Genomic DNA, 26962 nt, shown 5'->3' on the forward strand with positions numbered 1-26962 from the left:
CAGGGTGATAAAGTGAAGCAAGCTGTGCTGTTGACAATCTTCCCCCACCTCCCAGTGGTGTACTGGCTCTCTGTACAGTAGGCAGGGAATACCGTCTCCATAGGAGCAGCAGACCTTGGTGTCACGTGAACCCTCAGGAACAACGGTGGAGCTGACGAGCACATATGATGCAACTAAACTAACACACAAGCAGAAAGTGCACACAATCTCTAATGCAAGTATTTTAAAAAATGAAAATGATACACAGTCCCCAGGCAAACGCCGTGTTGTTGCTCTTAATTATCCTGCACAGTATTGCAGGGTTATTTATTCCTAATTTGAAGAAGAATTTTTTTGAAGAGGTTTTTTTGTTTTTAATCAAGATTTATAATAATTATTTTTCAGATATGACAGACATTATAAATTACACTTAAAAAAAAAAGAAAATAGCTACTGTAATAAAACATGCTTCAACCTCAAACAACAAAAAAACCAAGATACACATGCGCATAAATATATTTATAAGTATGTCAGTAAATATGTCACTGATTCGATGATTTAATTTCCGCTCCTTGTATCTTATGGAAAAAAATGTCGACACGGATTTTTCTATCTAGGCTTGTTTTTGCGACCATATAAGGTCACAGGTGAGACATTTCAGCGGCACACTGATGGATGATCCAGCAAAAAGAGGCCTGCTGTTGCTTTGCTCGTTTGTTTCGCTGGTAGCGGTGGCTATAAACCACGAGATGGCCTGATTTTACCTGAACTCACTTGAAGCTGAGGATTTAGTGTTATTAACTTAAAAAAAACATTATTTTGTGACAATCATCCTGTCAGTCTCTTCTGTAAATGCACCTTCAAAAAATGGCAGCAGCTGCATTTCTTTAACAGCCACAGGCCCCCTGTAAGTTTGTTAATCTGGTCCTCAGATTTCTATTTAAAGGACTCTGTAATGAATAGAAACACCAACACAATCTGGTTTGGAGGTTTTAATAACTATTTGTCACATTTGTCATATTCATAAATACTGACAGCATTATAAGTACAAATTACTATTCGTCCCTACATATAATCGTAATAAAGTGGAGTTTCCACTTAATCCTCTGCTGCAGTAGCACATTTTCACCAACAGGGTGAGCCAAAGGGCCATCTGAGAATTTGCAGTGCTATGACTGCAGACCTGGTAGAGATGCTTAGCTCATGCACGTTCCCTCCCTGCCACACGACACAGAAAGGCTTCATTGTAGCGAGTCAGCTCTTCATGCTGCTCAACAAATGCATATCTGTCTTTCAGGGCATTGTTATGCACAATCTCACCCTTATTATCCAGCACAGGTGGTAAATGTGTAGTCAGACTACTACACACCGTGGTCTCCCCACACAGGCAAAGTGGAAAAGTAAAGGAAAACAATTGAGTCCTTGACCCATACAGTGGCTCTGTTTGGCTGTGGGGGCATTTTGCTGGTATGGTTTGCAGTTCTTCTTCATCCTTAGAGGAACGTGCAATACAGGATGATACTATCTCAGTATTTTAAGATGACAGCAAATCACTCTTTATAACAACCTCTTTTATACCAAAAACAAATCCACAAAGACCACGTAAATAGTCTGAAAGCAGTGAGTCAAAGGAAAAGCAGAGCTTAAGCAGAAGACTGTGTTTGTACATGACAAGGTTGTGTCACACCTATTACACAAGTCCTGTCAACAACCAGTGGTACATCCCAGAGGGACTTGTTTTATATTCCTCCAGCCTAACATGAAACTACTTCTTGAAAGCAGAAATCAAATACAGAATCAATAGAAAGTCCTGGGGAAATACCATTTAGCCTTGTGCTAAACTGAAAGAGCAGGATTTCCAGACAGAAGTTCTTCTATGTACATAATAGTATGCCCGCCATTATGGCAGCATTGGGACCCCCGGGGATGTACGAGCATTCAGAAGAAGGCACTGGCTAAGAATGGAGTCATGTTGTACTATTACAGCATGGCTCCATCACAGATAAAACGCAAATGTAAACAAAGAATTTAAGCAGAAAACTGTGAGTGGCATTTGACATTTCATGCGTCACAGTTTTTCTTGCTCTTTCTGCAAAATCGTAAACAGTTTCCATCTATTTAGAAACAATTTGCCGACTTCATTTGAACTTTTTTGCTAACCTGGTCTCACCCAGTAAAACATATTTTTGCAAAGAGATGCTCTTCTACTTTATAATGCTACAGCAGAGCTGTGTTTAACATTTCACATCTTACCCAATATCACATTTACTTAACTTCTTACTTGATTCACACTTCTTGTAATCATGCTGGATAAGTAAGAAGTGAAACTGGACACTTTCAAAAGGAAATAACAGTATTACACAAAGTCATGTGAAAAAGAAACATTTCACAGGACTCTATGCAGTCCTCTGCAAACTAATTACACCCTTGCTGCTTCCATAGGAATTAAGAGGGTAAGCAGCAGCCAGAAGCTGCTAATTAAATGAATTTGATTAATTGATTATCCAGCAACTGTGACCACAGCTATAAATATAGATCTTTAAATCTGATGTTTTGGTAGTTTGATAGTCTGAAGCATTCAGGCATGCTAACACAAAGCCAAAGTGTTCCCACGAGTGGACCTAAAAGACCCGAAGGTTAGAGCACACAACGTTCAGAAAAAGTGCAGAAAACACAAGGGCTACATCTCAGATTCTACTGGCCTCATTTATCATGTTAAATGTTAAAATTCATGACAGTACAAATACAAACAAGTATGGCGTCTTTGAAACCGTTACCAGGAGAAAGTCTTTTCTCTCTATAAAAACATGGCAGCACAGCTTAATCAGAATCAGAATCAGAATACTTTATTAATCCCGAAGGAAATTAGGGTTACAGCAGGCAGCACGCTAATGGCGCATGCCAAGTTTGCAAAGTTGGGTCTGAACAAACAATAAAGCTTCTGCAACAACGTCTTTTAGGTAGACCATCCAAAAATGGAGATGTGCCATGATGCACAGCACCATGTTTGGAGAAAATCAAACACAGTGTATCAGGCGCAAACACTTCAAGTATGGTGGTGGAGGGATCATGATTTGGTTTGTTTGCAGCCAAAACCACCAACAACCATGAGCTCCTCTATATGCCAGAGTATTCCAGAGTCAAATGTGAGGCCATCTATTAAACAGCTGCAGCTTACATACAATTCTTTCACGCAACAGGACAATAATCCCAAACATACAGGCGAATCTGCAACCGAATGACTGAAAATTGTAAAAAAGAAAAAGAAAAAAAAGAATCAAGGTGTCGCAATGGCCCAGTCAAAGAGATTTGCCGACTGACATGGTGCAATAAGACCTCAAGAGAACTGAATAAGGTCTCTTCAAGAAATGAATGTCCAAACTTCAATGATTTTGAAGCAACTTTTGAAAGAGGAGCAGGCCTCCACAACAATGTGAGAGACTGATATTGTCACAGTCTGGCAGTTCTCCGCTGTTGTGTATGTGTGTGATGTTTTGTGTGTTTCTCCCTTCCTCCCCTCCCTGTGTTTATGTTTTGTTACAGGACGATCGGGACCCGGAAGCTTGGGCACCGAGGGCAGTTCATCCTGGAAGCGTTCCCGCGCTGGAGCTTGCCACACCTGCAGCTCATCAGCTGCTGCCAGGTGTAGCTGATTACAGTCTGCACCAGCGTCCCTTCTTAAACAAGTAGCTGAGCTTCAGTCGACGCTGGATCGTTGAGTTCGACTCATTAGCACAGCCACGGCTTTCTATTTTTGAAAACCTCTTTACCGAAAGGTACCTAGTCATCGTTTGTGTTTTGGAATTTTTTCACTAGGAGTCGAGAGCGGGGTGTTCCACGGGAGCAGAGCCACAGCGGGGGATCGGAGTTCGTTGTCGTCACGATTCACGCCATGCACGTTTGCACTGTGAGGAATTCGGGAGGAATCATCTTGGGAGCCACACTGCTGGAGCTTGCACATTTATTGTTCGCTGTAAATAAATGAACTGCCTTTTTAGAGTTAAGCGTTTGGGTCCTCTCCTTACCTCAGACGTGACAGAAAACAATTACTTCAATTCAATGACTTAAGTAGCTGCAGCTAAAATGGCTCTGCAAGCTATTAAATAATGGGGTGTACTTAGGTTTCTATTTCGTTTTTCACATGACTGTAAAAATAATCCCCTGATAATATCAAGTTAGTGCTGCTAAAGGTTGTTCTGCAGGCTACTGAATCGTGGGATGTGAAAGCTTTCTTTTTTACATGACTGTATATAAATCCTGTGAGATACAAAACACATATAAAACATACACACTTACAACATGTGTTGTTCTATTTCTTTTTCTTATGTGAATGCAAGATGAGCTGAACAATCCATTCCCAGCTGATTCTCGTTTACTGTAATCTTGACTCTTTACTGTGTTTCTGTATATCACTTAAGTCCCCCAATACAACTGTCCTCCGTTAAGTGCCGGTATTGGGGGGGTCCAATTTGTAATTTTTACTCCATATATTTTCAAACTTTATAGAATTTCAAGAGTTTTGATGTGTTTAATAGTTTTACCACGTTTTGAGAACACGTTGGAAGGATTCAATAAACGCTGCTCATGTGAAAAACTGTAAGAGTGACGCTGCATATTTTAACTGTGAAAACCAGGAAGTTTAATAAAATAAACATAGCATAATTACATTTATTTAGTTAACTATCTGACCACTGACACCTCAATAATGAGGGCTAAATTTGTGGCCAATTCTCACAGGAAAGCAGAGAGCTTTGAATCGCAGTGGATCTAAAATTAGCTCCAACCAGTGACCCAACACTGACTTCACGCCTTCCTCAACATATGAAGAGGAACAAGTGTGGGAGCTGTCAGCCCACAGGGAACTGAAATACAGCAACAGTTAAATGTTAAGGATAACTTCATCAGAAATAATTTATGCTAACTTGTCAAATGTTACATTAAAGCCACCACCTTGGAAAGGAAATTAACTGAATACATTAACTGCAATCTACAAGCTTCATCTACATAAAATGGGACAGGGTGAAAAAACATGGACAGTGTGGACAGTGCTCAGTCCACAGTTGCACAAAGCTCTGAATGAAAAGTGATTTACAAACAGAAAAAGGGCAGAAAGCCTTTGGCTTAATGAAATCATTTGCTTACTATGCAAAGCATTTTGCACAGAGCACAGGGGACATAGTAAAAAAAACAACATCAGCAAACGCCTGTAGTTTGTAAAAATGTGAACCTCTCTTCAGTGCTACTAGCATTTGTGGAATGGTTGAAGTAAGGTTAAATTTCTCACACGAAACCTTTACTCAAATGTAATAAAGTATATTACTACTACACATCACAAGATGTATGAAAATAAGAGATTAAACATATCATATTTATATTTATGTCAAAAACCGTGTGTCTGGCATATGGCCTACAGGCAGGATGACATTCAGAATATGTTAAGCTTGTTATTAACATGTAATCCATCTGCGCGGATGGGAATGGTCACTAGCAGGGTGCCCTGTCGGCATGTGGTCTGCAAGTGGCACACTCGACTGCAAAAAGCACAGAATCAATCCAGTCTTCAAGCTCCGTATTCATCATATAATTAAAGCTTCTCATTGCTCACCCATATGTTGGCGCAAATAAAATAGGGGTTCTTGCAAAGCTGGTCTGAACTAAAACGCTTTGCTGCACAAGAGTAAAAGGGGGAATCTATGCATGTCACAGCAAAGTAGTCAATATGGTATCTTCCAGATCAGTGGTGGGATTATAGGCCATCCCCCCCTCTTTTTTTAAAATATCTTCCTCGTATTTAAAGATTAGCACCAAATACGATTACTTACAATCTCGCGTGTAATATATCGGCTTTTCAAGAAAACTGCTTGTGCTCGCAAATGAAATGTCACATAGCCTGAGCAGGTGTTTTCCTGCCATGAATGAGTTGCTAGCAAGCAGTAGCTAACGCTAGGCTGCTATTGCATAGGTCAGGTGGAAGAATCAAAGCACAAGGAAACAATCTGGCAGTGTGACCACCCAGCTAACTTTCAGCGTCACTGCAGCGTTTACAGTGTAGTCGAATGAGAGCATTTTTATTCAATTTTGTAACATAAAAACAAATAATATATTCCCTAATGACACAATTACTCAAAGACAACATAATGACCCCCAGGCTATTCTACAGCTAGCTTAGCTGTAATACCTAGCGAAGAATGCACAGGCGAAAGCAAAGTAGCCCCTCAACGTTACCTTATTTATTCCGAGCGCTGGCAGTGTAGCTTCTGCTGCTCTCATCCGGACGACACAGCCACCGTTTGGAGAAGTCTTTGCAGAAGCCCTCCAGTCACTGGAATGTTTACAAGACTTTAGCAGTGCCTGCTTCGTGTTACCGCCACTAAACAACAAACAGACGTTGGCTGACAGACAACAAAAATCTGTATATTGTAGTGCTCTTGTGTGCTAGGAGTGCTGGAGCGAGTCCATGGGCAAAACCATTCGGTGTGTAAGAGTGGGGGGGAAGCCTGAAGGAAGTGCTGAAGTTTGCATTCGCAATTTGGCAACTACGTGACATTTAGCACCCTGAGCGGCTTATATGTTAAGTCAGCACATATTATATTTATCTACTAAGTAGCTGTGAAGGAAGGGAAAAGTGATACCACTACTGCGAATGAGATTTCGTACATCTTCAGGTCGTTGTTTAGTGTAGGTACAGCTCTTCCTCCTCAACTCACTGATACAAACACAGGACAGCTACCTAGCAACTGTGTCGCTGACCATGGTGCTAAAAACAACCCTGCATTTAATGGGCGCGTCCCGCTCCGAGTTCATTAACGTGTCCAAAACTACAGCCAGATGTGCCACATTTTAAGACTCGTGGGGAAGAACCTGTATTTTCGGAATACTAGTTTATGATAAAGTTTTATGACAGATGTGAACTAAAACATTTTATTTATTTATTTTCTTTGTTATTTTTAGTTTAGTTTTGTTTGTTTTTTTTGGGGGGGGGGGGGAAGCTTAAAGTGTTTGTTTGTTTGTTTGTTTGTTTGTTTGTTTGTTTGTTTATTCTAGAATAACAGTATGGCTTTTCCTTTAACAAAAGGGTCGCCACAGCAGGTAGCTCAGCATGTTTGATTTCATTCACCTGACACGCTTCCTCCCTAAAGAGAGATTTGTGTCTCCAGCTGGAACTGAACTAGCAACCCCTGCTTGCCGAGCAAATTTCCAAACTACTGGTTATAATCTTTTATCATCCGTTGTTATATTCTTATAACCGTCTTATCTGCATTTCAGTTAACAGTGACGCCTCACAGCATGAAGCCCATGGGTTTAATCCAGCATAGGGCCTTATTTGTATTGGTCTTATATATTCTCTGTGTGTACACCTAACCTCTCACCCTGTGACAGCTAGGACAGGCTCCAGCCCTCCTTCAACCTTAAATTGGATAAGCAAAAGAGAAGGGTTGGATGGATGCATGGATGGGTTCTCTCTGGGTGCTCAAGAATCCTCCCACAGTTTAAACACATGCATGGGGTTATGCATGAGTGGTCGCCTGCCTGTCTGTGTTAGCCCCATCTCGCCCTATGACAGCTGGAATGGACATCTTATTTTGTGAGCAGCTGTATTTTTGTGATATCAGCTTAGATTTATATGTGTGTGTTTATCCTTTAAAACGTGCTTTAATAAATTCATTTATTGCAAGTAGAATGACAAACTTCTGTTAAATGCCAAAAAATGACACAGTGGCCATCAGGTCAAAGGCCATATTAAATCTTTTTATGAAAACAAACATTAACTTGAAAGACGTTTCTATTGAAGAGGTGAAACACGAAAAGAAAATATAGTCAAATATACCAATAAAAACAAGAGCCAAAAACAGCAACACATTAGGTTACAGCAGTTTTACATAATCAGTATAATGTAGACATAAGTCCACTATTTCTGACTGGTACCTGAAGGCAACATTGCACCGAGCAAGCCTTGCCGGGGTATTCCCATATGACCTGAACGCAGCACAAAACGACAGCAGTCAGAGGTGAAAAGTCTGGATCATGTTGTCATTCCAGCGGAGGCATACTTGAATGACAAAAGGACCTTGATCAACAAGGCGGTGAGCAGAGCACATCGAAGTTCTGTGCACAAAGGGAAGACATTGATGTCGTTTTCAACCAGCCAGCTAGCAAAAGCTGATATTTGTTAACTAGCTAACGGAGTACCCCCCGTTAGCTAACCGCCACCATCATCGCTCCTAGCCAGCTGTGGATCGCCCTGTCTTCCTACCATGGGAAACGCAGCAACTGCCAAGAAAGGCAATGAACAAGAAAGCGGTGAGCACCTGGAAAGCATCCAGCTGGCCTCGCAGCCATTTAACATTAGTTATTGTGCAGTGTGAGCTTGCTTATAAAAGTGAGTGGAGAGCAGCCTTTAGCAGTTGTCCAGTGTTAGCGGGAGACTACAGTAATATGGTTTGCAGAGAAGAACCATCTTTGGTAGGGCAGTTTATGAGGTGTGTTTGCGGTCTCGTAATGATTCGTGTTTGTTTACCTCAGCGGAAAACGGTGCTACAATTTTTACAGTCAACTAATTATTGAGAAGGATAATCAAGGATGTGGTAGTGTGATCCTCAGCATCATATTCTTTGGTTATCTAAATCAGTCTGTGTTAAAGACAGCATCTCAGAATAAACTGTATTAAGGCTATGCACTATAACACTATAACGATTAAACGACAAAGCATCGTTTGCAGTTTCCAAAGGGCGAATATCGCGTGTGTAGACCCAGATAACATCAGCAAACATTTGTTTCCACTGAAGCCGCAGAACAAGGCCTGGTCAGTGCTAACAACAGGTATCTGATAACCACTGACTCACAAGCTGACCAGAATGCTGCTTGATGTGGTTAAACCAGATTAATGGTCGTGTAATAAAACATGTAATTGCTTTGTTTTCCACACAGTGGCTGCATAAAAAGAAATGACACTGTCTTTCCCACCTGGTTAACACTGATGTGCCAAGTCAGCTGTCAACAAGTCTGCTGTAAATTAAAGCGTTAATGCCTCTGATCACTGCTTTCTTATAGTGATATTAAAGTGTTGTCCTGATACTGTAACATCCAAAAACAGCAAAATCTTAGTCAAACTGCGACTACTGGAGAGGAATTTTGCATCCTAAAGCACTCTATTAATCACTTGGAGACGTAGCCAGAAGGCACTCTGTTGTGTTTGTGAGTAGTGACCAGCCTAATCCATTAAACTGTGCCATTCCAAGTGTTCTGTCTGGAGAGCACTGTTCTTGACCTGCTTTCTGTTTGGCACTTGTTCACACAGTCTTAGCGACTCATGAGACCTGTAGTTTCTGCAGGGAGGGGCTTGGAGTTGAGTAGAATAACACTGTGATGAATGAAGAAACTTAACACACTGTTATTCTGTGTTATCTAGATTTCTGTTCAAATATTACACATTAAATTAAACTTATCAATACTGGGTTTATAGGTACAGAAAAAAATGTTTTGCCATCAGGATGTTGGTCAGTATGGTTCCTACATATACATATGCAGATGTGGTCAGGTGTTTACATCCACTCATCATGGAAGTGAATATCATAGCAATTTTGGGCTTTTGATGATTTCTTTGAAGTGTTCTTTTTCCAAGGTGGACTGATTGTATGGCATACGTCCTTAATGACTTTAAAAGCAAGAATTGGACCAAAAGTTTGAATATTTTCTTTAATCCACACAGGGTCAAAAGTATGCATACCAAATATATATATGACTTTTAAAAAGTGTAAATGTAACTGTTTTTTATATAGCGCTTTCCTACTCTATCTGAGCACTCAAAGCACATTACGCAACTTGCCTCATTCATTCATTCACACAAGCGTTTTGTGCTATGCTTTTTCTATATAATTGTAATTAGACTCTGCAACCATGTTCTACCGTTTTGTGCTAGTTCTGGTCGTTTTTCTTAGTTTATTTCTACTTTTTTCACGCGTGTCTGGGGACCCAGAGCAGGGATCCTTTGTTTACAGTAAGGATCAGCTGTTAGCGCTGCGTCCCGCAGCGGTACTGCCGGCGGACAGACCCGACATTCCCAGCGAGCTGAGGAGGAAAAGACGGGGGTGTCATGCTGGGAAGGAGCGCCGTCGCCCGAGAAGGAGACGTTATCGACCATCTCTTCCTTCTGTAATCATTGGAAACGTAAGATCTTTGCCCAATAAGATGGATGAGCTCACGTCGCTAACCTGGTCACAGAGGGAGTACCGGCAATGTAGCATCATGATGCTAACGGAGTCGTGGCTAACACCGCTAACTCCGGACACAAGCGTGACACTACCGGGATTTCAGATGCTGCGAGCGGACAGGACGAGAGAGAGCGGTAAGAGGAAAGGAGGGGGACTGGCAGTTTTTGTGAACGACAGATGGTGTAACCCTGGGCACATCACTGTGAAAGAACAACTCTGCAGCAGAGACATTGAGCTGTTAGCCGTTAGCATGCGTCCGTACTATCTGCCCCGGGAATTCTCGCATGTTATCGCAATAACAGCGTATGTCCCCCCCTCGGCCAACGCGGATGCAGCCTGTGACACTCTCCACTCAGTGGTCAGCAGACTGCAAACACAATCTCCGAGAGCCCTTCTCATAATATCAGGGGACTTCAATCATGCCTCTTTGGACTCCACACTGCCCACCTTCACCCAGTATGTGACCTGCTCAACCAGAGACAATAAAACACTGGACTTACTGTATGCCAATGCTGAAGAGGCATACAGTTCATCACCTCTCCCTCCCCTGGGCAAATCTGACCACAACCTGGTGCACCTTGTCCCTGTGTATGAGCCCTTAGTGCGCAGGGTGCCACCAGCCACCCGCACAGTGCAGAGATGGTCAGAGGAGAGCGAGGAGGCTCTTAAGGACTGTTTTGAGTCGACTGTGTGGGAGGTGATCTGTGACGACCATGGAGAGGACATCGACAGCCTTACTACATGCATTACTGACTATATTAATTTCTGTGTGGATAACACCGTACCTACCAGGACTGTACGGTGTTTCTCCAACAACAAACCTTGGATTACCCCAGAAATTAAAGCTGTCCTCAAGCAGAAGAGGAGGGCCTTCAAATCCAAAGACAAAGAGGAGTTGAAAAGGGTGCAGAGAGAGTTGAGGGGACTGATAAGGAATGGGAAGGACAGCTACAGGCAGAAGATGGAGAACCAGCTTCAGCAAAACAACGTTGGTGAAGTCTGGAGAGGCCTCAGAACCATCTCAGGCCACAAACAGCAGAACTCTCTGCCTGGGAGGGATGTGAGGTGGGCAAATGAACTGAATCATTTCTTCAACAGATTTGATTCAACCATGAGACAGTCTACAACATCGGCTGCAGACTCACCCACCCCCACTGCTGCTGTTCCACCTCTGACACCTCAGACACTTCACACCTCCTCTATTCACCCTGCTCACTCCCCCCCACCCCCAACTGCAGCATCCAATACACACTCAACACAAGGCTCCAGCCTGTCTCTCTCAACCACCCAGGTTAGGAGGGAACTGAGGAGGATTAATGGCAAGAAGGCAGCGGGTCCAGATGGCATCAGCTCGAGGGTCGTTAGGTCCTGCGCGGACCAACTGTGTGGGGTGATGGAGCACCTCTTCAACCTGAGCCTGAGGTTGGGAAGAGTCCCACAGCTCTGGAAAACCTCCTGTGTTGTACCAGTGCCAAAGACTTCACGCCCCAAGGACCTCAACAGCTACAGGCCGGTGGCTCTGACATCCCACCTGATGAAGACCCTGGAGCGGTTGGTCCTGGCTCAGCTTCGGCGCCTAACAAGCTCATCACTGGACCCACTTCAGTTTGCCTACCAGCCTGGCATTGGAGCGGATGATGCCGTCATTCACCTCCTACATCGTTCCCTCGCTCACCTGGAGACCGCTGGAAGCACTGTGAGAATCATGTTCTTTGATTTCTCCAGTGCCTTCAACACCATTCTTCCCTCGGTTCTGAAGGACAAGCTGGAGAACTCTGGAGTGGACCATCACCTCACTACCTGGATTTTGGACTACCTCACCGACCGACCACAGTATGTGAGGACTCAGGGCTGTGTGTCGGACAGGGTCGTCTGCAGTACGGGGGCCCCACAGGGAACGGTTCTGGCTCCGTTCCTCTTCACCATCTACACTGCAGACTTCTCCCACAACTCCACCCAGTGCTTCCTGCAGAATTTCACTGATGACTCTGCAATAGTCGGCCTCATCACTGATGGGGACGACAAGGAGTACAGAGGACTGACTCAAGACTTTGTGGACTGGTGCCAGCTGAACTACCTCCAGATCAATGCCAGTAAAACCAAGGAGCTGGTGGTAGACTTCCGCAGGCACAAGCATTCTCCACTGCAACCACTGAACATCCAAGGTATGGACATTGAGGCTGTGGACAGCTACAGGTACCTTGGTGTTCATCTGAACAACAGACTGGACTGGACTCATAACTCAGACGCCCTCTACAGGAAAGGGCAGAGCAGGCTGTACCTGCTGCGGAGACTCAGGTCGTTTGGGGTGGAGGGCCCACTCCTGAAGACCTTCTATGACTCTGTGGTGGCTTCTGCTATCTTTTATGGTGTGGTCTGCTGGGGCGGCAGCATCTCTGCTGGGGACAGGAAGAGACTGAACAGGGTGATCCGAAGGGCCAGCTCTGTTCTAGGATGCCCTCTGGACCCAGTGGAGGTGGTGAGTGACAGGAGAACGGCGGCTAAGCTGTCATCCCTGATGGACAACGTCTCCCACCCCATGCAGCAGACTGTGACAGCACTGAGCAGCTCCTTCAGTGGGAGACTGCGGCACCCACGGTGTGGGACGGAGAGATTTCGCAGGTCTTTCCTCCCCACTGCTGTCAGACTCCACAACAAAGACTTTAACTGAACAAACACACACATCCACACATGTGCAATAACACTAAGTGCAATAATCTTTTCTGGCATCGTTGTATTTTTACTCAGTTGTATATAGCATTCGTATTCTATTTTTATCTTATTGTATATTTTTATTCTATTTTATTCTACTGTATATAGTATATTATTTTATTCTATTCTGTACAGCTGTGTACTGTATTTATTCTTATTGTATTCTAATTTTTGCGTCATAACTTTTGCACTGTCCACTTCCTGCTGTGACAAAACAAATTTCCCACGTGTGGGACTAATAAAGGTTATCTTATCTTATCTTATCTTATCTTATCTTATATAAATGCTTTCTATCTAACATTCACACACATTCATACTCCAATGGATGCATCAGAGAGCAACTCGGGGTTAGTGTTTTGCCCAAGGATTGGCATGCAGGCTGTGGCAGCCAGGGATCGCACCAACAACCTTTCAGTTAGCAGATCACTACCTGTCTTTGCCAGCATTTAAAATAATTTGTTTGTCAGTACTTATTGGGATGGACCAATACTCAGAGTAACGAGAAAGTCCAAGGAACTCAGTGCAAGATTGAAAGTTGTAGATGTACAAAAGCTGAGGTATCTAAACCACATACAGATTTTAAGACAATCAGTTCAAACAACTGTATGAAATTACAAGTTAATTGGATGTGTCACCACTCTGCCAAAGTCAGAAAGAATACCCAAATTCTCACCCGCAGATGAGCGTATGTTCAGGAACAACCAAGGCTCAACCCTGTCATGAACTGGAAACTGCTGGAACACTTGTGTCACTGTCTGCAATGAAGCAAGTCTTATAGTGCCATGAACAGAGGCTGAACTGCTACTAGTGGTACTGGTACATTTCACAAAGAAGGAGGACTACCTCCAGATTTGTCAACTTCACCTCAAACTAGGGCTGTTTGATATAACGATATATATCTGATGACGATATAGAAACATCTATCGTTTCATTTTACACTATCGTTTGTTTCGTGGTGTCGCAAAATAAACTGTTTACGGCAATATTTGTCATGGTTCTGATGGTCACTGTAGTGGCTATATTCATTTCTTAAAGTTCTCTCTTTCTCTTATATTTAATATAACCACACTACAGACGAACAAGCGCCTGTTTTTATGCGTTGTGGTTAGCAACAACGACGGTAACAGCATCGCGTGTCCGCTTGTTTATGTTCCACACAAACCTTTCACAATAAAGCTCAAGATCCTGTTGAGACTTTTCAAAATAAACTGAATCACGTGAAAGAGCAGATTATTTACTGATGAGAAGTAAAAAAGAGCCGCCAGGTGCTAAAAAATAAACCTTAGACTCAAACGTTAGAACAGGCTTTTCCCCGCAGCACGCCGTGTAATAAATACTCACAAAGCAAACGGCGGCCGTTACAACTTATGTCTAAAAATGTATCGTTTCATGCATCGGTTAAAAAACTCGACTCCAGCTACACGAGCTGGAAACACTTCACACAAGTCGAGCTGCCCGAGATTCACAAAATTTACAGAAAACGTTACATTTTTGTAATGCGGTTTTCGTCCTGGTCGCGGAACACTGGACCAGCTCTTTATCCTCTCCAGGATACTTGAGGGTGCATGGGAGTTTGCCCAACCAGTCTACATGTGTTTTGTGGACTTGGAGAAGGCATTCGACCGTGTCCCTCGGGGTGTCCTGTGGGAGGTGTTGCGGGAATATGGGGTGTCTGGCCCATTGCTACGGGCCATTCGATCCCTATACAACCGTTGCAAGAGCTTGGTTCGCATTGCCGGCAATAAGTCGGACTCGTTCCCGGTGGGTGATGGGCTCCGCCAGGGCTGCCCTTTGTCTCCGGTTCTGTTCATAATTTTTATGGACAGGATTTCTAGGCGCAGCCAAGTGGCGGAGGGCTTTCGCTTTGGTGGCCTCAGAATCTCATCTCTGATTTTTGCACATGATGTGGTTCTGTTGGCTTCATCGGGTGAGGGCCTCCAGCTCGCACTGGAACGGTTCGCAGCCGAGTGTGAAGCAGCGGGAATGAGGATCAGCACCTCCAAATCTGAGGCCATGGTTCTCAGCTGGAAAAGGGTGGAGTGCCCACTCCGGGTCGGGGATGAGTTACTGCCCCAAGTGGAGGAGTTCAAGTATCTCGGGGTCTTGTTCGCAAGTGATGGGAGAAGGGAGCCGGAGATCGACAGACGGATTGGGGCTGCAGCTGCAGTAATGCGGACGCTGCACCGGTCCGTCGTGGAAGAGGGAGCTGAGTGTAAAAGCGAAGCTCTCAATTTACCGGTCGATCTACGTCCCTACCCTCACCTATGGCCACGAGCTGTGGGTAGTGACCGAAAGAACGAGATCGCGGATACAAGCGGCAGAAATGAGCTTCCTCCGAAGGGTGGCTGGCCTCTCCCTTAGAGATAGGGTGAGAAGTTCGGCCATCCGGGAGGGGCTCAGAGTAGAGCAGCTGCTGCTCCACATCGAAAGGAGCCAGCTGAGGTGGTTCGGGCATCTGACAAGGATGCCCCCTGGGCGCCTCCTGGGTGAGGTGTTCCAGGCATGTCCCACCGGGAGGAGGCCCCGGGGCAGACCCAGGACACGCTGGAGAGATTACATCTCTCGGCTGGCCTGGGAACGCCTTGGTATTCCCCCGGATAAGCTGGAGGAGGTGGCTGGGGAGAGGGAGGTCTGGGCCTCTTTGCTTAGGCTGCTGCCCCCGCGACCCGGCCCCGGACAAAGCGGATGAAGATGGTGGTGGTGGTGGTTACATTTTTGTGATTTATATCGTTATCGGACGATAGATGTCTTATATCGGGATATGAGATTTTGGTCGTATCACACAGCCCTACCTCAAACTGCTAAATGTTTGAATCCTTGACACAGTTGCATATTCCAACAGTTCCAGCAGGTCAATGATCCAAAACACATCAGAACTGGTTTTGGAATGAATAGAGAGGGCTAACATTTAACTTCTGGAATAGCCTTTCCAAAAGACCTGACCTCAACCCTACTGGGTCTGTGCCAAAACACCAACCAGTTTTAACAAACTCTATTAACTCTCCCAAGAAGAGTGTGGTCAAATACAAGAATTTCGCCACAGTCTTTCTGATTGCTACCAAAGCCAGTTGGCCATAATGCAACGTGGAACATTTAACCAAATAATTGTGACTTGCGATCAGAGAAAATCCAAAATGGATTTTAAAGGCACTGAAGATGACAATAATTTCTCCCTAGAAAAAGGACAGCTCAACGAAATCATCAAACGTCCAGAATTACCATGGCATTTATGCCCATGATGAGTGTATGTAAAAGTCTGACCACTACTGTATACTTTGCAAGTGATTATAAAAAAGACAAAAGGATAAGATCATTGTTTTATTACTTCCCAACAGCAGTATATTTGAGAAAATACTTTGCAACTCACCATAAAGATAGCACTTGATTGCACACTAACATCTGCTCTGCTGTGATCGTACTCTGCTGCATGTGCTGCAGATAGTGCTGAAAGTATTGTAAACAACAGTCAGAGCTGTTCTGCAGGACAAGCTACGAGTTCACTACATTCTACACTGTTTTCTTAAGTTCCCTATTACCAAATATCAAACAACATCAAGATTTTTCCCCGACTAAGAATGGACGTTTGGTCGCCAACTATGCCAACACCAGTATATATGTGCCATTTTCTTTATCTGCTTAAACGACAGGATTCCACTTTTATTGCTGTTACCCAAATTGGTGTTAAGCCCCCCCAAAAGTCACCTTTTTACTGCCCCAGTATTTGCAGAAGTGTGCTTTAAAGGGTCAGCTCAAAAGAGTGACTTGGAGCAAATAGGAAAGCTCTTTAAAAAACTGCATTGTAAAGCATAACCACCAGAGAGCACAATAAGCCAGAGATAACTTCTCTTTCATGTTTTTAGTGGGTGTAACAGGCTTACCGATGTCTTATCAGTCGTCTGAATTAACCCGCTGCACTGTGGTTTTGACAGGATTTTGCATGCGTGCTGTTTTAATTTTGTATATCTTTATCAAACCAGTGTTATCTTTTGTGAGTGAGATAAAAGAAAATGCCTTTAAATGATTCTGCACAGAATTACTGGACATGCAGTTGGCCATAGAAACTGAAGCAGAGCACTTGAACAGGAAGCTTAACTTTATGTGGTTAGCCAAGCATCGCAGAGCCTTTGAGCACATACAGGAAGTCCCATCGATGCTCTGTCTCAAAACGTACTCACTTTGCCTGTGAGCCGTCGTTCTCACACACCAAAATATTTGCCTCAAAATGTCCCAGGGAAAGGATCAGTCCTTCGCCAGCCGTTTTTTTAACAAATACAAAAGTAAAGGTAGCCAAGAGAACAGAGTACAGGAGAGCGACGTGCCGCATATCTCTGAGTTCACCATCATGTGGGATAAGTGCAGTAAGTGCAGTTCATTGCTTTACTCTTAGATTTGCCCGCCACTTCTTGGGTTTCAGGTTTGCATTTTCTACCTTTATAGTTCCGTAGAAACACTTATTAAATCAACTGATTCTGTATAAATTGCATTATTTCGAATTATTTTTTGGCACGCCTCTATTTTTGTCATTTGCAAGAAGCTGCCTAGTTTGATTACTGCTTTTAACTATTTAGAGGTACCTTAACCATCAATTTAACAACCTGTATTTGTCCATTTTTTTAGATCTACCAGAGAAGGCATAACGCTTTGTAGTGCAGCCCATTTGTGGTGCTTCAGCTGCTTACATTGTCTTAATATCTGTGTCTTGTCATTGTGTAACGTTTTGCAAGAAAGAAATGCATTTTATGTAAACCTTTAAAATGTCTCTTCAATCAGTGTTGTCCTTTGTTCTTCACAGACCAAAGAAGCCTCTAAAAGTGGCACAAAAGATAGAAAGAGTTCGATTTAATTGCTGAATACAGTCTAGTGTTAAAAAAAGACTGTGGGCTAAAATAACTGCTTGTTGCTCAATTGTTTAAAAAAAAGAAGAAAAAAAAGAAACTATTTTCTTGATGTTGCACAATAAGACGTAAACTTCCTTAAATATTTTAGCTGACGTTTTCAGAGACGATAAAGGAAGTCACCAAACCAAAATAATCACATTACTTCAGTGTAGAAGAGTTTTATAAGTTTTAAATTTAGTCTGGCGGTAGGCTTTGCCTTACGTTGTCTCCTCTGTTATCATTTTGTTGTGTGAATCTAAAATGTGTTTTACATTATTTTCTTTCAAGACTTCATAAATGCTTCTTCCTCTCTTTCTCTTCTCCATCATTTCCATCCATGTGGATGAATGTTCCTGCAAACCCTTGGTGAACTGTAGAGACTTTTGGTATGCTCATTTTTCCATGAGGCGTCCCGAGTCAAAGAGTGAAAGTTTGTTGTCTCACTTTTAGTCAAACGCAGCCTTGACTGTATAGATTTAAATTGGTAGCAACATACCAAAGTGTAGCGGCACTGTAGGCACCATCTGATGGCTCTTTGACTTTGGAAAGCTCATGTCTGCAGTGACTTTCACAGTACGCTGTCTTTCTGTGGCTTGCTCTGTAGTCTCAGATCTGTTCTGCATTTTGTCTGTCTCACTACCTGCCTCACTGCCTTTACCCCCACCTCCTCCTGAAAGAGATGCAGAATAGCTTGCCTTTAAATTGGCCAACTTGTAAAGTCCTCAGAGCTCTTTGCATCACTTTATGAATTAACATGTCCTGCTAAGGTGTGTGGTGTGAGGGTTTGGGTTGTTTTTTTTTCAATAGAAATATTTTTTCCTCTTTTGTCAAGTATGACATTTCCTCCCTGGTACTTGACCTTTGCTTGACCTTGCCTTGATTGTGTGAACTGCCCTTGTTTGTTTTTCTTGAACATGTTAAACTATCCCAGTTTGTTTTCCTGAGCATGTGCACTGACCTTGTCCGGTTATCTAAACTCTAATTCTAATTATCAAAACCGATCTTTTCTTTTATAGTGAAAGAGTTCTTAGCTAAAGCCAAAGAAGACTTCTTAAGAAAATGGGAGTGTCCACCACAGGTGGGTTGTTGTTTAAGGGTAATGTATAAACGTTTTCTCTGATTAGTACACTTTGTACACTTTTTTATTCTTATTTGAGTAAAAATGAGAGATTCAGTTGTGCCTCGTCATTTCCTTCTTGTTGACTTGAATGCTGGCCGATTGCATAATTGTGTCAGAGGCATGTGCTTCAAAAACATTTCCATTAAGCTTGTGTTTTTGAGCTACAGTGCATGAAGATAAACAGCTAGTGGCTTCCATAAGTACACATAGTTTAACATTTGCTAGTGTTGGTTGTTTTCCTGCCACTGATAATGTGTTTCCTTTAGTGCACAACAAGCCTGGATGACTTTGAAAGGTTCAAGACCCTGGGGACTGGATCATTTGGACGAGTAATGCTCGTGAAACATAAAGCAACAAACCAGTTCTATGCCATGAAGATCCTGGACAAACAAAAGGTAAGCGAATGGCTTGCATTTGCATCCATAAGAGCTGGTGTTGTAAACTGCAAAGATGTTGTGTTTCTCATAAAAGGAAATGGAGCGTTTCCTCTCAGCACTAACATTATGTTTTTGAAAACCTCAAAGGCGCCTCACGCCGCAGTTTCGATCTTTAAATACTGATGTGAAAGTTTAGAGGCAGATTGGCCTGCCGGTAGTGCCTTGCTCATGTAGCAACCTCGTGTTCCCCTGAATTTCACCATCAGCTCAAGAGGTGAACCTGTTTAGCTTTTGGTTTCGCTTAACAGTTACAACCACAGCTTTCACACTTTTTTTCCACTGTATGGATGTTATTGTTTGTTTCTGCAGCCATTACTTTCCACTAGCGTCCTCCGGTACAGCATGAGACTATACCGTCGAAAACATAAACTGTATATCCTCTAAATGTCCTGCTGAGCGATGTCTCACAGTTTGTTCGGGTTGGTGATGTCTTGATGTCTCAGAATTAACAGTAAGCTTATAACCAAAAGCATTTTCTACTTTCAGCTTTTGGCTGCATAGCTCGTGGTGTGCACAGCGTCACTGGGCAGCGGTTTCTGCAAGGTTTTGTGCATCAGCTCGTGTTAAATAGATTTTTTATCTTTCGACTGCGTGACCACGCAGCAATAACAGGACTTAAACACCACAGGAAGTCCTTAGTGATGGATTATCTATCTTAAATTGAATAGTTTGATTTTAATCCCTCAACAAAATTTACTCTAAACTGTGTGGAGAGTCACAGAAACACAGTTAAAAAATGTAAAAATGTAATACGTTTGAAGCTGCGGTAAAACATGGAAAAAAACAAGAGGGCACCTCAAAGAGTTATTAACATCACCTGGAAAATCATCGGCCACCCCTTTCCCTGCCTGAAGGACCTCTACAGCACCCGCTGTCTCAGACGGGTACACAGCATGGTGCCGGTCTGAGGAACACCCGGGACACTGGGCGTTTTATCTGCTGCCCTCTGAGAGATTTGGTCACAGACAAATAAACCCAGGGACAGTTTTTACAACAAGCCAACGACTGTAATCATTGCTAATACCTGACCTGATCTGATTAGCTATTTTCTTATGTTTATGTCTCTGCACACACATTTCATTTTTACACTTATTGTATATATTTTATTCTGTACGGATGTTATTTATTGAGATTACCGCTTGCCTTTATTTTAGCGTGAGTGTGGGACAGCACTGCAACTTCGTTGATATGATTTTTTTGTTTATGTCTCTGCCTTTTTTCTTTTTTCCCCTTTAGGTGGTGAAATTGAAGCAGATAGAACACACGCTAAACGAAAAAAAAATATTGCAGGCCGTCTCCTTCCCCTTCCTCGTCAGACTGGTGTACGCTTTCAAGGTAAGGACAAAACAAAGGTGTAAAGATTGTATTTGTTCCAGACAGTTAATCCTGTCGGTTAATTGGCCAACATGTCGTCATCACATTTAGATTAAATACCAAGTCCCCTGGTTGCTTTTGTCCTGTGACAGAGTTATTTCACACAAGATGACCGAGTCCAAAGAACAGAAACTTAACTTTAAACTGCACATGTGGTTAGTCTCTTGTCCTAATGTCATTAATTTCTCATATTTATATACATATATATATATGTATTCTTTAAATTAACAGGACAACTCAAACCTCTACATGGTAATGGAATATGTTCCTGGTGGAGAGATGTTCTCACACCTCAGACGCACTGGGAGGTTCAGGTATTATGCACATAATTATTGTTAGCGTTCGGTTGTTTTTTGTTTGCGATTGCTGTTGTAGCCACAAATAGCTGAACAAAAGCAATTTCAGGTGTTCTGTTTTGGTCTGTCAGAGCTATAAATGAATTAGAAACCTACACCTATATAGTGTTTGACTGAGTTGTCTTTCATTCAGAAGAGACTTGAGTTCCTTCATATTTTCCGTCAGTATCTGACTGTCTGTGTTTCCTTCTCTCAGTGAACACCATGCTCGATTTTATGCAGCTCAGATCGTGCTCACCTTTGAGTACCTTCACTCCTTAGACCTCATCTACAGAGACCTGAAGCCTGAAAACCTGCTCATAGACCAACATGGGTATATCCAGGTATATAGTCAATGTAAAGAAATAAAAGTAGTGGAAAGGCATCAGCAAATCAGAAACAGTGTGTTAATAGGACAGCCTGGGGGCTGAAGCCTTCAGATGTTAGTTTATAGCTGGACAAAACTGAAGCAAGATACATCTTAAAGACTTTAGTTGACATTGTTCTGTGTTTGCAGTCAGTCTAAAACCAGACCTGAGAGGTTGTGACATGTACGTGCTCGATGTTGTCTCTAAAATAACGTTCTATACGTAACGTTCTATAAGTCGTATTAGCCTAAATTATTGTAAATAAACATATAAAGAAGACAGGATTTTTAATAATCTCTACCGGCAGAGATTAGAGCCACTGAAACTGTCACTAGATTAAAAGCCATGATAAAAAGTCTATTACACCGAAACAGATCTGCCAGTCTGAAATGTTAATTCGAGTGGTAAACTCTGCGTTGTAACCTGGTTAAACAGTTTCAGAAAACCACAGTTCTCACAGGTCCTGTGTGTAGTTCAGTGGGTTTTGATTTAGTGCGTTTCTGCCTGTGACAGTAACATTTGTGTCTGTCAAACCTGTGATAGTTCAGTCAACCTGCACTGTTATAGTCCTGCATGGTTACCTTTATGTATTTATTCTTCTTATAACAATTGTGTTGTTTTTTTTATCTCAGGTCACAGACTTTGGCTTTGCCAAAAGAGTAAAGGGCAGGACCTGGACGTTGTGTGGAACTCCTGAGTATCTGGCTCCAGAGATCATCCTCAGCAAGGTGAGGCTTCATACACAGTTAGCCCATCTTACATGTTTGAATGTCCGGCTGGAGGCTGCTGGGTGATGGTTCAGTTTGTGTGCTGACCTTTGTGCACAAATCCACATTTATATTGAATCAATTGTCATTTAGAAATTCAAACAAACAGCTAATTGATCTCACTCCAGTTAAGCACATTTTTCACTGGCAGCCTTTGACACCGAGTGTCAGCTGATGTCTTTCCTTACAGATTTGAGTCAGTGCTGAGGTTAAATTATTCTCTGTCCCATATAACTACGGGATATTAATACATCAGGATATAATCCTTGTATTAGTCATACAGTGTAGATCTAGAGGCCCACAAAATAAGCCGTGGAGAGAGCTCTACCAGTACTGCCTTTGTTTTGTTTAAAGCTCGTTCTGCTGTAGCACAGAGGCTTTACAACAACGAGCCACTGTCCTGGTCTTTATCTGTCTCGATCGTGGCTCAAGAGTTGGGAGTTCGCCTTGTAATCGGAAGGTTGCTGGTTCGAGCCCCGGCTTGGACAGTCTCGGTCGTTGTGTCCTTGGGCAAGACGCTTCACCCGTTGCCTACTGGTGGTGGTCAGAGGGCCCGGTGGCGCCAGTGTCCGGCAGCCTCGCCTCTGTCAGTGCGCCCCAGGCTGGCTGTGGCTACAGTGTAGCTGCCTCCACCAGTGTGTGTGTGTGTGTGTGTGTGGGCCATTTACATTCTTCAGTATCGCTTCATATGTTTAGAAACGGGGACACTGAACCTTCTCTCCTCGGGGACTGTTTTTGCAAAAAGAGCTTAAACATAAATATTAATACATCAGATAAAATAAATAAATAGTAAATTACACATTACTGATCTTTCTTTGAAGTCATTTATTTAAAAAAAACCAGTGATGGAATTAATTAACATTGGCATTACATGTTATAATTAATAAAATGAGAGCCTGAGAGTCCATTTTACCAAAAATGTTCTTGAATTAAATATTAAGTATCTGGTCCGGGCCTATAGAGGCCCCCTATGACGTCTTCCAGGTAGTTCTTTTGCTACTGGCTCAAAGAAAGTCAGCTCGTTCCCATTAATGTTCAGCGGACATGTGAACTCTGGCTTTAAAACGAAAAGTCTGACACGGAGAGTAGATTATATCATCAGAGGCATCAGTAGAAACATCAGACTAGATAGAAATGACTTTACTATTACTCTGTACTTGGACAAGCGAGTACAGAGGGTGGTCAGTTAAGAGATGCCCCTTATCCTGGAGGTCAAAATTGCAACTGTGCCCTATGTTGGGCTTCTTTAGCTCTCTGAGTCAGACTATCTCCAAATTTGAGATAATTTGTTACTTTTGCTTTCTAATTAAAAATAGACCAAGAAAAGTCTTTAAAATTTGATGAAACATTTTTTTCTTTCAGGGCTACAACAAAGCTGTGGACTGGTGGGCTCTTGGAGTTCTTGTCTACGAGATGGCTGCTGGTTACCCTCCTTTTTTCGCTGATCAGCCTATCCAGATTTATGAAAAAATTGTTTCTGGCAAGGTATGCAAAGATAAGCAGGAGCAATGTTTGAGCTTTACTTTTTCCAATGTTTAAATGCTCTGATATTAGTTGGTGAAGCTAGATGAGTTTAAATATCTGGGGTCAACCATCCAAAATGCACAAGAGAGGTGAAGAAGAGAGTGCAGGTGGGGTGAAGTGGGTGGAGACGAGTGTCAGGGATGATTTGTGACAGAAGGATAGCAGCAAGAGTGAAAGGGAAGGTTTACAAGATGGTAGTGGTGTTGTGATGTGCGGCTTGGAGGCAGTGGCACAAGAGCTGGAACTCTGGGTGGCAGAGTTTAAGATGCTCAGATTTTCAGTGGGAGTGACCAAGAGGGACAGCACAGGATGAGCGGTTTGGAGACAACGTTAGAGAGGCAAAAAGGAGATGGTTGAACATGGAGCTGCTGGGCCAGAGTAAGACCTCAGAGAAGATTCATGGATGTAGTGAAGGAGGACATGCAGAGGATTGGTTTGGCAGACGAAGATGCTGAGGATAGGGTGGAGGCAGATGATCTGCTGTGGCAACCAGCCAGAAGAAGGAGGACACTGCTGACTACCATCGGGACCAGCTTGCTTTTGGCTTTCCAGTTGTTCTTTAGTGCTTTTAGCTGTTTTATTTCAGCGTAATAAGCGAAACAGTGAAAGTATTTTTCTGCAATTTGTGTTTCATAACCCACATCTTTGATTTATTTATGTATTTTTGCAATTCTGCAGGTTCGATTTCCCTCTCACTTTAGCTCCGACCTCAAGGATCTGCTGAGGAACCTGCTTCAGGTTGACCTGACAAAGAGATTTGGGAACCTGAAGAATGGTGTCAATGACATAAAGAATCACAAGTGGTTCTCCACAACAGACTGGATTGCCATCTATGAGCGAAAGGTTGGTGTTGTTTTTTTTCCCAGGGAAAATAATCAGTGTGTTGCTCGCGCTTCCTTTTTTGGATGTGGTTCATATTAAAATGGAAAATTCATATCCTCCTAAATTCTCAGGTTGAAGCTCCCTTCTTGCCAAAGTGCAGAGGACCAGGAGACACAAGCAACTTTGATGACTATGAAGAGGAGGAGATCCGTGTATCGCAAACAGAAAAGTGTGCGAAAGAGTTTGCTGACTTCTAGTGAACGAGCAAGAGTCCCAATCAGGGCTCTTGTGTTTTGGGATATTTGCACTCCGCTGAGGGTTAAGATGGAACTGAGGCCATCACGTGCTCAAACAAATGCCTAGTTCCTTCAGTCCACACAGCCGAATGAGCTCCTTTTTTTGCCATGATCCTGCGTGCTGTTAGCACTAATCTATACACAGGCACATTATGCAGACACCCCTCGTGCTGCAACACAGAGTACCAGACCACGTTCCTGTTGTGTTTCTTTTTTTTACCTTGTTTTCTATGTTTGCCACTGTCTGTGTCCTGTCGTCCCTTATTTAAGTTCTTATTTGAGAAGCAACTTGAAGACGAATATTAATCTTACTTTGAAGCAGCTAGCTGGTGTTGCACATGATGTGGTTTTTAGGCTTTTGGATAACTAAGGGACACTTTTGGGCGTTTTGGGCAGAGCGTTTAAATATCTGATATCTCATTGGCTGTTACACGTTTTCTGTTACATGACTTAGTTTCCCGTAGGATTCAGTTTAGTATTCCTTAATCAGAAACACTGAAAGTAAATCTAAAGCTAAAGCCAGGATTTGAAAATAGACGGCGCCTCTCGCTGCTGCTCTCCATCTCCGTCCGAAGCCCCTCCCATCAGCCGAGCACAGGCTGCAAATGCAAACTTTTGGCTTCACGCAACATCCAAACCCATCTCTACAAGGTGAAAGTTAGAATTCTAACCCACGGCACCAGTTTGTCTTTATTTCTGTGCTGATGTTCTCCTTCCTTTTTATACCACTTTACCTGGTGTCGTTTGAAAGACCCGTGATAGGCCAGAGTCTCCCGTCACATGTCGCGTTTCGAGTGGGCTTTAGTGGAGATGCAGCAATAAAGCTCCCTCTAAGATCATTTGAAGCTAAATATGATGAGAGGTTAATATAAATGTTTTCTTTTTTTTTTGTCCAAAAAAATGCCGAAAACATGTTGCCTAGCCCAGCTTTAAATATCATTATTTATCCCTCTGTTGCCCTCGAGACCTGAAATTGTGTATTTGTGCATATAGATGTATGATTTGATTTCTTTAAAGAACGTGTTTCCTTAGGGCATGACCACAATTCAATGAAGGGAAAGAAGCGGTGATGGCTTCTTGAAGTTTTGGCACGCTCAAAGAAGCGGATCAATATTGACAAGTGTTATTATGAAGCAGAAACTTGTCAGTGTTGTGCTGATCAATCTGTAGCATCGTTTATCCATATCTGGTCGCAGGACTTTTCCTTTTTACCTCAGTCTTGGTGTGATATTAGCATAATGGAATGAAGTAATATATTTTTTCTGGTACGGCTATGTTAGAGAGAAAGGGAACTAAGAGAATTTGAGTATATCACTGTGCACAACACAACATTTACATGGTTTGTTTTATACATTAGTGCGTTTTTCAGTAATTGAAAGGTCAGGTGGTGATATTTTCGTGAGGTTTTATCATGAAGGGGAAGCAGTGTTGGTCTCATTTAGGTTGCTGTTTGTTTTGTTTTTTTGTCTTTTAACTGCTGTGTTTTGAGCAGAACAATCGCAAGATGTTGTGTACCTGCCATATTTGTTTGTCATTTTTTCATGTTTGTATAGATGTGTCACAACAACCTGATAACAGCCTAAAAATGTTCCACTTTTTCGTTTGTTACCTTTTAAATTGTTCCAAAGCCTCAGGCATTCATGCAGTAAACAAGTAAATTGGATATGGGTTAAGAAAGAAACACAACATTCACAAACAGTGAAGAGAAAACTGAAATATCATCACCTTAAAGTATTAATTCAACTCGGCCACGCTTGATGCTTTTTTTGCTCTTTTTTTTTTTTTTTTTTACATCAGTAACACAGCTGACAAAAATAATAGTTTTCAAAGGAAATAAGCTCATAAGACTCCAAAATATCAGTTACTCCTTTTAATTTATTGTTAAATCATATTCTATAAGGTTTTATGAGCAACTTTCATGACCCATTAATTCTCACTCTTTCCCTGCCGCTAAGTAAAGAACAAACAACTCTCCGGTTACAGGTTAACATATCTAAAGGACTTTTCTTTCATCCAGACATCAGAAACGTTCTTTTCTTTGTGAACAGAGGTTTGTCTCTGCTGTCCACACGAATGTCAGAGTTTGATCCTCACAGCTGTGTGAAAATCGAGTTTTACATTTCACACTGTCAGGAATAGC

General features: G+C 42.5%; 2 protein-coding genes across 6 annotated transcripts in view; one reads left to right on the top strand and one right to left on the bottom strand.

Moving 5' to 3' along the window:
• ttll7 (tubulin tyrosine ligase-like family, member 7) overlaps window positions 1–6428 on the bottom strand; it is an 82183-nt gene extending 75755 nt beyond the window's left edge. For all 4 annotated transcript variants that reach the window (XM_085382098.1, XM_085382099.1, XM_085382100.1 and 1 more), the window contains exon 1: window positions 6205–6428. The gene's annotated coding sequence lies outside the window, so the exon portion shown is untranslated. The remainder of the gene's footprint in view (window positions 1–6204) is intronic.
• A 1544-nt stretch (window positions 6429–7972) lies between these two features.
• On the top strand, window positions 7973–26669 carry prkacba (protein kinase, cAMP-dependent, catalytic, beta a). Of its 2 annotated transcripts, none has more exons than XM_085381585.1 (10): window positions 7973–8280; window positions 18796–18857; window positions 19166–19294; window positions 20573–20671; window positions 20942–21024; window positions 21263–21389; window positions 22046–22141; window positions 23543–23665; window positions 24383–24547; window positions 24658–26669. In XM_085381585.1, exons 1-10 carry the CDS (start codon window positions 8235–8237, stop codon window positions 24781–24783), a joined length of 1056 nt encoding a protein of 351 aa, XP_085237711.1. In that variant the 5' UTR covers window positions 7973–8234; the 3' UTR covers window positions 24784–26669. The 2 variants fall into 2 exon arrangements, with proteins under 2 accessions (XP_085237711.1, XP_085237710.1); XM_085381584.1 differs by lacking the exon at window positions 7973–8280 and adding an exon at window positions 16573–17260.
• The last annotated feature ends 293 nt before the right edge of the window (window positions 26670–26962 follow it).

The sequence above is a fragment of the Rhamphochromis longiceps genome, linkage group LG15, assembly GCF_057381845.1.
Source record: "Rhamphochromis longiceps isolate RC_006_pf linkage group LG15, R_longiceps_female_GT1.1, whole genome shotgun sequence".
In the NCBI taxonomy this organism is placed as follows: Eukaryota; Metazoa; Chordata; class Actinopteri; order Cichliformes; family Cichlidae; genus Rhamphochromis; species Rhamphochromis longiceps.

Excerpts from the sequence above, each read along its gene's own strand:
- prkacba (XM_085381584.1), top strand. The coding sequence starts at position 17,125 with ATGTCCCAGGGAAAGGATCAGTCCTTCGCCAGCCGTTTTTTTAACAAA. Across the intron at positions 18,858-19,165 it reads AATGGGAGTGTCCACCACAG|TGCACAACAAGCCTGGATGA; the intron begins GTGGGTTGTTGT and ends TGTTTCCTTTAG. Across the intron at positions 22,142-23,542 it reads CAGAGATCATCCTCAGCAAG|GGCTACAACAAAGCTGTGGA; the intron begins GTGAGGCTTCAT and ends TTTTTCTTTCAG.